At 41.3% G+C, this 13627-nt stretch overlaps 1 protein-coding gene across 1 annotated transcript in view; it reads left to right on the top strand.

Moving 5' to 3' along the window:
* The first annotated feature begins 3827 nt into the window (after positions 1 to 3827).
* The window catches only part of SYT14 (synaptotagmin 14), a 103943-nt gene continuing 94143 nt past the window's right edge, over positions 3828 to 13627 (top strand). Inside the window, exons 1-2 of the mRNA XM_015412105.1 lie at positions 3828 to 4740; positions 9938 to 10156. Coding sequence (XP_015267591.1) covers positions 3828 to 4740; positions 9938 to 10156 — 1132 coding nt within the window. The remainder of the gene's footprint in view (positions 4741 to 9937; positions 10157 to 13627) is intronic.

Below are 13627 nucleotides of genomic sequence, written 5' to 3'. Positions count from 1 at the left end.
GCAATTTGGCTTTTGCATAAATTAATTTGCTCTGGAGCCATCCTTCCTGAGCTAAGACAAAAAACTGTGAGCTTGAGGCTAAAAAACTGTGAGCTAGCTCACACTAACTCAGCTTAGAGGGAACACTGGCGCTGTCCCTGTTTAGTGAGAGCCAGTTTGGTGTAGTGGTTAAGTACATGGACTCTAATCTGGGAGAACCAGGTTTGATTCCTCACTCCTCCACTCTCAGCGGCTGGATGACCTTGGGCAAGCCATAGTTCTGTCAGAGGTGTTATTGAAAAGAGCAGTTTCTGGCAGAGCCCTCTCAGCCCCACCTACCTCACAGGTTGTCTGTTGTGGAGAAGGGAGTTTGTAAGCTTCTCTGAGACTCCGAGGGAAGGGCGGGGTATAAATCCAATCTCTTTTTCTTCTTCTTTAGGGGAGGGGTTTCCCCCTTTGGCCAGCTGGTCCATGGTGGGGAAAAGCCCCCAAAAGTGGTGTTAGCCAAATTGCTTTATTTACAGCAATTGGCAATTTATAAATGGGTTCTTGCCAGTTTATACCAAGGTCCTGTTCCCACCAAGTGTTACCAGTAAAAGATTCGAGGCGGTTGCAGTTTAAAATAGATGTCTTTTACTTGAAAATATATCTCATACAAACAATACTGATGCACTCACACATTCAATCAAGTTCCTCAGAATCACAGTATTAAGCACTTTTGCATTAGCAGGTAGGGGTGATGGTGGGCGATACTTATCTGTCTCACAGCTTTGGTTGTTCCAATGAACAATGGATGGGAAGAAATGTAAACTAAAGGGAGCTCACACATGACCAGAACCAGCCAGAACGTGTGGGTCTCTTGACTGCAGATCAAAAGATCAAAGTAGAGGCAAGGGTTTGGGGATAGCAAGTGGGACTTAAGAGGAGTAAAAAGCAGACAGGGTTGTTGCGGGGGATGCTAGCTAGGAAGGGCCAGGTGAATGGTCCTTACCTTTTATAGTGGATCCATTAGTAGATGAGTGGTAGCTGTTCCAACCTGTGGACCCACCTACCTGTTAGTCCGTCCCAAAAACAATCCTATTGGTTGTATGTGGAAAGGGGAGGTTACCTGAGGGGGTGGCCAATATTGTAACCTAAAACCTTACTCAGAGTATGGCATCTGGACAGGTGTGAAAACCTTGGCGTCAGGAAGCTCCATTGTAGTGTTGATGAAGCTGGCCATTCTCATTGTGAACCAAATGTTCATTTGGCAGGAAATACCAATGCAGGAACAAAGCAGTGATGTGTCGTACGTGACCACAAGTGATTTTGCAATGGGGGCTGCCTCTGCTCAAGTTTTGTTTCTTACTGCTCACAATAATGGAGGTGTGTGCTTCTTCACTAGGCTGGTAACTGTATAGCTGAAACCTTATCTACATGTGTAAGGCTTGTGCAGGCACCTTCTATGTGTAGTATCACAACAGGTGACTTATAGTGTACAGTCTTCTGAGCCTATGTGTGTGTGTGCACAGTCCATTGTGTGTGTAGCAATAAATATAGTCCATAAAGCAAAATATCAAGTTCATTCTCTAACAGTGGGGGATCCTCCACTTGGACCTGAAGGCTGGCAACCCTAGTATTTAAAGCAATTGTGTTCTTAGATAGTTGAATGTTTTTTCTGTAATTCTGTCACTGAGAGTGATTTTGTCAATCACTGTTGATAACTATTAATTGATTGCTGATTTCAGTGCTCTAGATTTTAAGGGAAACTATTTTGAAGCTGAAATGGAAAATTAAGAAATGTCTGTTTTTGTGTTTCATAATTTATATTTGAGAAAGCAAACTCACACCTTCTTTTTAGTTTCAGTTAGTATTGCTCTTTGATGTATTGATAGAATTTATGTGCAGCACATTTGGTATAGTTGCAGAGTAAGGGTTGCAGGTGCTTCCTTGAGGGTAATAAAGTCAGACTGATGCTTTTCACTATTGTTAGTATATTGTGTTATGCACTTGGATTTAAGTTTGAGGTTGGGTGTAAGTACAGATTAATGATACGATTGTTTGAAATTTGTAGATGTTACACTTTGATTACTGTTTGTTTTCTTCTAGTATCCCCTGAGGCAGTCGGATTTCTCTCAGCAGTTGGAGTGTTTATTATCCTGTTGCTGATTCTTTTTCTGTATATTAACAAGAAGATGTGTTTTGAAAATGTTGGCGGCTTCCCAGACATCAGTTCACAATACAATACAAGAAAAAATTCACAGGACAAGCTTTGTAAGTATAAAAAATACTTTGTTAGTCCTTAGTGTGCAATATCATGTGAATAATGTTATGGAAGTGTAATAATTTGGCTAGAGTAAGGGAATTTGTAGAGTACTAATATTATTTGTGGTGGTTAGTCAGAATTAAATTTTTACATCTGGGAGAATTGTGATGACTCATGGAGGAAGGGAAATCCCATCTCCCCTGGCAGCTCCCATTTCTTTCCCTCCTGTTCTGGATCACACAAAGTAGAAGAAGTATAGGAGTATACTGATATTTTTATATTGTCTACATTTACCATTTTATGACCTGATGCATTATGTTATGGCCTATGGCTAAGACAATAAACTTATATTTATACTACTGTTCTGGGTCCTTTCCTCTCCCCTTCCCATGTTCCATAGGCCCATCTCCCTGTTTCCCCTCCCTCACCTACCAATTTTCAGGTTCCCCCCCAAACTCACAATTACTAGGCTACCCAAGATGTTGGTTGGTTTCTTTTTGCAACCTCTGCACAGGCACATGTGTTCTTGCTGCATTTTGAAGGAGTTTGGGGAAGTTAATTCTCTATTCTTAGCTTTCATATTTTTCTGCAAATTTGTTTTTTATCTATGTGAGAAAACCACCCTTTATTATTAGATATATGATGGGAGTTGTTTAATTTAGTTCAGGGATTTACATTTTTCAATGTAAAAAGAAACAAATAATTTGAACCATCCCAAATCCTGTTAAGAAAAAAATTATGATTAATTAGATGACCACCTTTCTATTAATATGTAGCATAACCTGGAGAAGTTGAATTTTTCCAAATATAAGGGAGTGGCTTCTAATACTTGGTAAAATGGCATTTTTGTTCTACTGTGGGTACAGTCCACTATGTATTGAACATAACGACAAGATGCCCAGTGGTTTCAACAGAACTTGGTGACATTCAGTGACTGCAGCTTAGTGTAGAGTTAAGCAAGCGTACAGCTATTCATTTAACTGTGCTTAAGGGTTGATTGTGGCCATGGCTATAAAATATTTTGTCTGTGTGAACAAGCAGTTATGAACAAATCCCATGTTTAAGTATACTGTACTTGGTTATTAGGAAATAGAATATAGAGTACGAGAAGTTAAGCAAGATACTATTCTATTGTGACACAATTTCTATTTATTTATGGTATATTATTTAAATGTGTTTTTCTTTGCAGGTGTAGGATAAAATGTCCCACTTTCCATACAGCATTTTAAATACTCAGTTTTGTTGTGGTTAGCTGATTATGAGTTTTACCATAACACTAGAAAACTTATATAAAGCAGCTGATTCTGGACTGCGGGTGTGGTCTAAAATGGCCCTCTTTTCATATAGTATTTTAAATAGTTACTGTTGAAATACTTAGTCATTGATGAGCTTTAATGTAACATTGCAAAATGTATATTTTCCGGATTTTTATAGAAGACATTTTGTCTAGTTTATTTACAGTGACAGAATTAAGAGAAGTAGTGGTTTAAATGATAGGATACAGGACAGCAAACCTAAATATCATTGAACCTGAGGAGTGACACATTCAGAAACCAGAAAATCTTTTTCTTCTAAGATACTTTTATTATTAAACAATAGAAACATGGCATTTTTCAAAAATTTTCAGCAAAATCTGAACCTTCCTTCTGTGTCTTCTTTGGTTGACACCTTCAGTAATGCTGTAGATGATCTAACCAGTGCTGTTGGAGATGTAAGCTATACAGTAGCTGATTCAGTTACAGAGCAGGTAACAAACATGATCAACAGTCTTCGAACAGATGAAACTGCTAAAACACAGGAAGATAAATCTGAAGTGGGTAAAGAGGAAAATAGCACAAATAATGACATAGGAAAGTATATGAGAGAAACAAAGTATGACTCAGAAGAGAAGCATAAACAGTCTGATTATTTAAAACAGAGTATGTATGGTAGAGGAGAAACCTATCATGGCATAGACAAAATGCAGAGACAGTTAAATGCTACAGAACCTAATGAACTTAATGATTCAGAAGTATATAGGGATATGAATAATTCAATCAAACATGGTAAACACAAAAGACAAACAGGAAATAAGTACGTAGAAAATACATTGCCAAAAGATACTGGTGAGAACTACGGTACATGTAGAACTGAAGAATCCCTTCATGAAAAACCTAGTAAGAAACTGTATCCAGAGCTAGAACAACCTAAGGACCCGTTGCAGAGGAAAGTTAAAAAAAAATCACCAGAAGTTGATTTCATGGATGCCAAAGAAGCTCAGAGTATTGTATCAAAGAATTTAGAAGCAAATGAAGTGCAAACATCAAAATTGCCAGAACGAAGGTCCAAAATAGTACATGGTGTTCATGAAGTAAAATCTAAGAAACAGAAAACAAATTCTGAATACCCCAGACAGTCTGTAACAAACCAGAAAGAAAATGCCTCATCTACTCTTTCAAAGGAAGTTGCAAAGCAAAAGCATAAAGAATCAGAAAGTTGTTCTAAAGAAGTGAGTAGTAAGAAGACACCAGCCAAAGGTGAGGTGTCTTTTATCATATTTAATCAATTTGACCTTTCCTGGATCTTTTACTACATACTTCTTTTCTAAACTATTTTGTAGGTTTATAGATTTCTATTATATAAATCTATAAAACAAAACTGTGTGGAATTTCTTTAAGATTTGTATATTTTTTCTTTGAAATTTGATTTTCCTAATTAGCTATGAAATATGTCTCTGTCCTAATTGATGCCACTCATTTTAATAGCTTTTATTCATCTACCTTTTTCATTTTTTCCTGCTATTTTCTGAGTTTGCTGGATATTTGTGTGACTTATGTTGGATTATGAAGACTGTTTTTGTAGATAAGTTCTTGAATGTCAAATGTTTGCATGAATTCCTTCACCATTTCAGTGGATCTGGATGTGGTGAGTTGTTGAGTTCAAAAGAAGATTTATGAGAAATAATATCTGGAATTCTAATATGTTTTGAGGTATGTAGGTCTTGTAAAACAGAAATAACAACTTTTTTGCTTTCTATGATTTTTAATTTACAAGCCATTTACAAGACTCCATAGATTAAACAAGATTATACCTTTTAAAATGTATTCAGTGAGATAAACAAACTGTAAATAGATACATCCTCAAGAGTCAGTGAAATAAATGGACTATAAAAATACATAATACAGATACTGTGCTAAACAGTGTATCTTCTAGAATTACTACTACTGCATAATTACTACTGCTGCATAATATTAATTAATATGTAACTAAATTGCTAAATCATCAAAAGCTCATCATTAATTAAGCTAATCTATTTATACCTCAAAAGCTTATTCTCAATAATCCGTTAAATGTAAACATATAACTCCATTATTGAGATCTAGTATTTATTGTACGTGCAAATTATACTTGTTGCTGTATACTGTCTTCTGAGCTTTTATTTACATTCTATGTATTTTGGTTTTAATTTTAAATTTATTGTGCACTGTGTAATAAATAGTTGTATTTTATTTCATGTTTTAGCTGCTCAACCTTTAAGGTTCCTAACTTGATTTTCCATTTGGATCTCCCCCCCCCCCCCCGTTGTTTAATAATAATTTCCCCCTACACTAACAACAGAGGCAGACTTTGGAGAAAAGGTATATTGTCATGTTTTCTCTGGCAAGAAAATAGCATACATAGCATACATATCATGGAGCCATATTGTGACAAAACAGATACCAAATGATACCTTAAGGACCAAATAAATTTATTCCGTATAAGCTTTTGTGAGTCTGGCCTTGCTTCTTCAGATCCATTTGAAGTGAATATTTTTTTTTGCACAGAAATCATAGAAGGGAGGGGAGTTGTAGAAAGGAGAGACCTGCTACAAATCATTCAGGTGTAAGTCCCTGTGTAATGGACTGAAACAGAAATGGTTGATATACAGTGCAGTCCTGAGGGGGGCTAAAACACTCAACAGGCTGCTACACTGGAGTATCACCGTGATTTGCTGGTCCAAGCCAGAGATATGCTGGCAACCCAGTGCCACCACTGCTGAGCACTGACACAGCAATGCTATCATCTCCAGCCTGCGTACTAGCAGCACAACCCCCTGTTCTGGTGGAGTGGGTAGGTCCTTGGGCATGGCAGGATCTTGAAGTCATCCCAGCCCAGGAATGCTCCATGGCAACAGTGTAGAATTATTTCTGCAAAAACTGTGGTGTAGCCCATAGGTGTCCATTCAGCTCAGGAAGGGCAACCCCCCCACCCCAAGCTGCCATTCCTCACCTTCCTGCTGCATCCAGTGCTGGTCCCCAGCAGCTAATATAAAGCTTAGTCTGTATGTGGGCAATCCAGATGTTAACTTGCATAGCACAGGACTATTTTGGTTTGCTTTGTGACCATGGAACATCTCACAACATAGTAGTTGCTCGAACACACACTTGAGGAATGGGTGTACCATACAAGAATACAATTCACTGACCAGGTACAGTGTGGGGGGAAGCAGCCACAGAGGGCCATCAGACCTCAGCAGACCTGATCCACTCAAGGAGGGTGTTTCCTGCTACCAGAAGAGTCCACCCAGGTTTTTTTTGGCAGGCACACCAACCCAGAGTAGCCAAGGCAGCAAGCTGCTACCCAAAGGCAGAACTCTGTGCTAGCAGTCACAGCATGGATGGCCCAGTACAGAGCAAGGGTAGTGCAAGTCCCTCACTGATCCTCCACCCACACCCCTATTCCTCTCCTCCCTGTTTCAGCCAGGGGCCATGGCTGCACCTGAGCAGCTGCAGCAAACAGCCCATGGTGGCACAGTGCTGGCTGCCACTTACCATGGCCCCATAAGGATGCCATTCTATGCCCCACCCACTGCCAAGCTATCACCCCTGCAGAGTGTTTGGGGGGGGGCATTCAGCTGACCCTAGATCTCATTTGACAGATTGGCCCGCATGGAATGCTGGCCCCAGGTCCACAGAGATACACAGGGCCTGGTGACCAGGTGTACAATTCCATTGGTGCATCACTGTTGACATGTTTCTTCCTCAGGCAGACCCATCTAGTGATCATCTCTATGCCGATCAGTTGGTATCCAGAACCATCAACATATACCCCTAGAGCCCCCCCCCCCAAAATGAGCGGTCAGCCCTCTGACACAACCCAGCCCCCCCAGGAAGTGCTGTGCCTAGGTGCTGGGCATGGCCCAAAACCAGGCCAGGTGGGAAGGGGAGGTGGGGCCCAACCCATGACCAAGAACACAGGATACAAACATCACTAAATAACAAACTTTATTGTGAACACATGAACAGCAAAAAATCTACAGTAATCACAACACAGGCAAAACACAGATCAGTTTGGTGTAGTGGTTAAGTGTGTGGACTCTAATCTTGGAGAACTGGGTTTGATTCTCCACTCCTCCACTTGCACCTGCTGGATGACCTTGGGCAAGCCATAGTTCTGGCACAGCTGTTCTTGAAAAAGAGCAGTTTCTGTCAGAGCTTTCTCAGCCCCACCTACCTCACAGGGTGTCTGTTGTGGGGAGGGAAAGGGAAAGGCGTTTGTAAGCCACTCTGAGACTCCTTTGGGTAGTGAAGGGGGGAGTATAAATCCAATCTCTTCTCTTCTTCAAAATAGCAATGGACAACACTGCTCAAAGGGAATGATAGGGTACATGGGCTCCCCCCTTGATCTGGGGGCACTGGCTACCATTCCCTGTAGCACCCATCTCCTGGAGTTCAATGAGAAGATCAGGGAGCCTGCCTATGGTCCTGGCAAGCTGGTACAGATGTCCCCTTATGGCCTCAAGGCACATAGGCAAGCTACTAGTGGCAGGCCTGTGACAGGCTTCAGGAGGCTTCTCATGCCGCTCCAGGGAATGCAAGAACACTTGTATGCTGGCCACCTGATCCAGCTGGGCCTTCATCTGATGCAGGACTGCTAGCATAACCATGAGCCTGTGGGGAGGAAAGGAGGGATAATTGGAACATAGTTGCCCCTGGCCCAGGCTACAAGTTGTGGCCAGCTGACAGATGGGCACAGTGAGGGACCAGCCGCTACCCAGCACTCGCATGGGGCACATTCACCTTTGATGGGATGGGGGATCAGCATTGTGTCCTGGTCTGAGGGTATGATGTCCTCTATGAATGCCTTGGACCCTCTGCTGGTCATGTGGGGGGTGTAGCACTGGTACCACCCTGAGTAGGGAGCCATCCCTACCCACCTGACCCTCAGATGCAGTGACATGGGCAGGTGGCATGGGTCAGAAGTGCCACAGCGCTTTTGGGATGCAGGTGTATCTGCCCCATGTCACCTTCCCTGCTGCCAAATGCGTTCCTGGTCCCACTCCCACTCAGTAATGCCCTGGATGTTCTGGCCCACCCCTGATGCCTCTAACATCCCATCCCTCATGTCCCCATCCTAAGGGGCCTCAGATAAGGTGGTGGCAGCTGCTGCCAGACAGCCATGTTGTGGAGCATGGTTATGCCCCAGGGCTGGGGCAAATAACAGAAGCCCATCCCTCCCCAACTTCTCCTGGTATTTTCCCGGGGCGTAGTCTTTGAGGCAGCTGCCCTGCGGTTGGTTGGTTCCTCCCAGTTCATCATAGCCATGCTGTTGTGCCCCTGTAACATCTTGTGGACACGACAGTGTGGTGGCTGGGGACACCAGCACAGTCACTGCCCATGTAACACAGCAGGGTTGTTTGTCTGGTCCCCTGCCTGTCCAATCTCCCCTTAGGGAACAGACTAGTGGCGTCGCTGTTGCACCACCATCTGCCACCTCCACCACAGCAGCCCTCAGGATTGTGCTGCCTATGAATGATGAGAGAGATCAGAGGTTCCAGTCCCCCATAGTGCACAGTTACAGACAGATAAATTCTAATCCAAGAAGGCACGATATGAAGCATAAGACAAGGATTACAGTGTGATACAGCATAACATGATCACAGCATGATAACATGATCACAACATGAAAAAGAACTGATTGACTTCTCTGAAGTGTGGGTCCTACTGAACAATTAACAAATATAGTGCATTAGGAAATCCAAGTCTCTAAATAAATAAATAAATATTTAAGCCGGGTGGTGATATAGTATTTGACCTGTTGATGAGTTCTAATTTAGTACTTCCATGTTGGATTCACCTTTTGGAGATTTTTGGGTCCCCCCCCCCCAATTATATTCTTTAAAAAAAGATTTTCACTGTGTACTAAAAAACAGGCATAAAAATAAAATAATTATCACACATTTGTATTTGCTGATGGATAATAAGCATAATAGAAAGCTAGTGAAGCTATAAATCCAGGTTAATTTAATCACTGATTTATGTGGAAATAAATGTAGCCATGATGCTATTAATCCAAAATACAAAACATGTAAATGACTGGATAGACATTCATATCAAACTGTAGAAGAACATTATTCTGTGAATCTGATGTTCTTTTAAAAGACAAAGAAAGTTGAATGATAGGAGAAGGGAATGGGAGACAAAGCAATGCCATGTTTGGGAAGAAAAATACCATGCTCTCAGTGAGTTACAGCTGAAGTTAAACATTTAGAAACAATGTATTTACCTCTTTAAAAGCTTTATGGTTTTCTAGTTAATTGTGATGCTGTACTTATTTGAAATTTGACCTGCCTAAATCTTGTTAAAATATGAAAAGTTGCATTGATACTTGAAAAATCATTAATCCTTGAAGTTGTTACCACTCTTCCTTGTGGTGTCATATGTTGTCTTGTTTTTTAACTTCTTTTTTATATAGACAATTCATACATAAATAAAGAGCAGCATGGTTCATCATCTGAAAGTGAAGATGAGGCGCTGGGTAAATACCATGAAGCCTTGTCCAGAACTCAGAGTTCAAGGCCACCAGCTGGAGATAACAGACAACAGAAAAACTATATTTGGGAAACCAGACAAAAATATAGTCCTCTGTCCGCAGAGTATGATGGGTACAGTAGTGAAGCCTCAATAGATGAAGGTATGACTTATTTTACAATAGGTTTTACTTCATTTTCTTTCATATTTATCCAATAGAATTATAATGGTAATACAATTGCAAGACAGAAATTCTAAAGCCACCAGTAACATCTAAAATCATGAATATGCCTTTTGAAGTAATCAAGGTTCACTGAGAAAATATTGAACTTTAAAGAAACTTTTCCTTTCATACTGCTTTGTATGTAGAACAGTGGTTCTTCCAAGGGGTTGGGTCCAGACCAATTGGCAATTTCTACTGATTCCTCATTCTCACTGCAGACCCCGCTCATATCTTTCTGTAGGAGCAGCATTCTGTGGACATCAGTGGGCTATAGTGTCGGGGGTGGGGGTGGGGAATAGGCAGGAATGTTCCATACCACTGATAGAAAATTTAGTCTGGATCCAGCCCAGGGATTTTTTTACCTGAATATCAGAATTGTTAACAAAATATTTTCTCACACTATGTGAAATCCAAGGTTTATAGAAGTCCTCAGATCATAAATGAGGCAAGATGTCTGTATTAACTCTGAAAATGCATGTTTTGATTACTGGAATTGTTAAGAAGTCATTGTTGTCATAGATCAGGGGTGGCCAAACTTGTTTAATGTAACAGCTACACAGAATAAACATCAGATGTTTGAAAGCCACAAGACATAAACAAATATTACACACATGTTTTTATTGGAAAATATGCAAATTTGCTTTTTATTAACATTAAATTAGACTTTGTGAGAGAGCCACATGCAACTCCCAAGCTGCAGTTTGGCCACCCCGTCATAGACTAATTATTCTAAAGTTGCAGTCCTAATGACATTTTCCTTGGAGAAAGACCCAGTGAATAATATGGAACTTACTGCCAAGTACAGCTGTTTAGGATTGCTCCGTAATAGTGCATATGTTAATTTACCATGGATCAATTAGGAAAATATGTCTGCTTAAAACCCTATAGCCATTTGGATTCTAGAATACTCACATTTCAGAAATATAATTGTTTAGAGTTTTGTAATCCCCTGCAACTTTATTTTAAAATAATTTAACACAGAATAGAGAAAAGGCTAATTATTTGAATGGTAGCTAGGACAAAGACTGGGGTGGGTGGCCAGTGGCCAGCCTATTCCTCCGACTCCGGCATGCCTCCTCAGCTGCTCTGGTGCCCTACCATTGGCTCCAGGTGGGGGGAGGAGCCCTTTCCTGCTGCTGTTCATCCGCCCCGCCCAGCCTCCAGCCAGCTCTCTCCCTTCCCCTCACCTGGCCCAACAAAATGCAGGCCTCATTCTGCTTATTTGAATGGTGGCTGGGTACCTTTATTAAGACATACATTGAGCAGGTACCTTGCTGGGGTATTATCATGCTATGAAGTGGAAAACCATTTATTTTTCTTTAATGTGTGCCCAGATGCTCTTACATTGATGCAAGAATGTTCTGCTTTAACAAAAGGCACCATGCACTGTAGGGACACCCAAGAACCAATAGACTGAAATGGTAGGATCCACCCCTAAATTTAGGAATAAAGCAATCAGGCTCTTCCATTAATTTCAAAAGAGAATTAAAAAAAAGACAAGAAGTCAATCTCTTGACCATCATGGAATTATTCTGGGTTTTTCTACTCTCATTTTTAGTGCTTCCTCCTAAGGATATTGTGTCTTCTGCTGATTGATAGTCTTTATATTGTATGTCATTTATTTAAGATATTTTTGTGCCACTTTTTTAGAGTCCTTCTTGATGAGTCTTCCAAGCCTCACAGCCAATCTCCAATTCCTTAGCATTTGGTCTGCCCTGTGGCAGAGTAGTAATAGACGGAATCATTCTTAATAATTGGGCTGGGTGAGAGCTTGCAGACACAATCGTGGCCGCAAAATATTCTTTCTTAGCGGCTTTGACTGCCATCTCCTAGGATCTCATAAACGTCCTATAGGATGCTCTTGTAGTTTCGTCGTGAGCATGCTGCCACTGTCTCTCTAGCTGTCTGAGCCCTCTACATGGGGCTGCCCTTGTCCCAAATCTGGAAGCTGCAGCTGGTGCAGAATGTGGTGGCCAGGCTGTTGTTGGGCCTCCCTATGTGAGAGCACATCCAGCCTGTGCTAAAAGCATTGCACTGGCTGCCTATAGCATACTGGATTCAGTTCAAGATGCTGGTTCTTACCTTCAAAGCCCTATATGGTCATGGGGCTACATACCTAAGGGACCGTGTTTCCCCACATGTTCCCCAGAGAGCACTACGATCGGGGTCCCAAAACCATTTGGCCCTTCTGGGCCTCAGAGAAGCCAGACTGGCTATGATGAGGGCCAGGGCCTTCTTAATGGTGGCTCCGTACTGGTGGAATGAGATCCCAGAGGACATCAGGGCCCTGCGGAACCTTTTACAGTTTTGTAGGGCCTGCAAGACAGAGCTTTTCCACCAGGCCTTCGATTAGGGAGCCGCACCCAAGAAACTTAGGCCCTGGCCCCAATATTAACATCATTATCAAAAGCCTAATATAACACAGACTTGATGTTAGCTGGAATTTGCCTGTGGATGCTGCTAATGCCCACCATCTTGATACAAACTGTACTAGCACTTTATATTATATTATGTTTTATAATTGTATTGTTATGATTTTACTCAATTTTGTTTTAGCTGTTTTATATACTTCATGTAAGTTGCCCTGAGCCTGCCTTGGCCGGGAGAGCAGAATATAAATTTAAATAAATAAAATCACAACAATATTAAAAACAAGCTATCAAAACAAGCTACTGGACATAAGCAGCATAAAAACTGTCCATAAAACAAAAATAGGCCATTTAAAATTGATAAGATAAAACCCTTAATTAAAAGCCTGGGTAAAAAGATGTGTTTTAGCCTGCTGCCTAAAAGCAAGTAAAGCAGAAAGAAAAAATTCTATAAATTTGCAGAGCATCACCAACTCAAAATAAATACATTTGGGAAAGTCCCTTTTATTCCATGTAAGCTCTTTGTGGACAAGTGATTTGTGACCCTTTAAGCAAACATTAATATGTGCCTTTTTGAAGTGCCTGGTAAACCTGGACTCAGCTTTACTCATGTTAGAATAATGGCAAGGATATCATCAGCTTTTTATATATGCTATTGGCTGTGTGGCTGAAAAACTTTCCAAAGTTCTCATTCACTGAAGTAGTATTCCCCAACTGCCATTTCAAGTGTATAAGGATTATGTGCTAGGTAACTATTACTGAGGAGCTGCGGTGGCTCAAGTGGTTAAGACGCTGAACTGCAGGCTGTGGAAGGTCAGTAGTTCAGCGGTTCAAGACCCGGGTGCCGCAAGACAGGGTGAGCTCCTGTCTCTAGTTCCAGCTCCTGCCAACCTAGCAGTTCGAAAGCAAGAAATTGCAAGTAGATAAATAGGGACCACTTCGGTGGGAAGGTAACAGCGTTCCGTGCGCCTTGGTATTTAGTCATGCCGGCCACATGACCACGGAAACGTCTTCGGACAGCGCTGGCTCTTCGGCTTTGAAA

This window comes from Gekko japonicus, unplaced genomic scaffold (genome assembly GCF_001447785.1).
Source record: "Gekko japonicus isolate JY-2015 unplaced genomic scaffold, Gekko_japonicus_V1.1 scaffold1609, whole genome shotgun sequence".
NCBI lineage: Eukaryota > Metazoa > Chordata > Lepidosauria > Squamata > Gekkonidae > Gekko > Gekko japonicus.
Note: the sequence above shows the minus strand (reverse complement) of the source record. Positions and strands in the feature narration are given on the sequence as shown.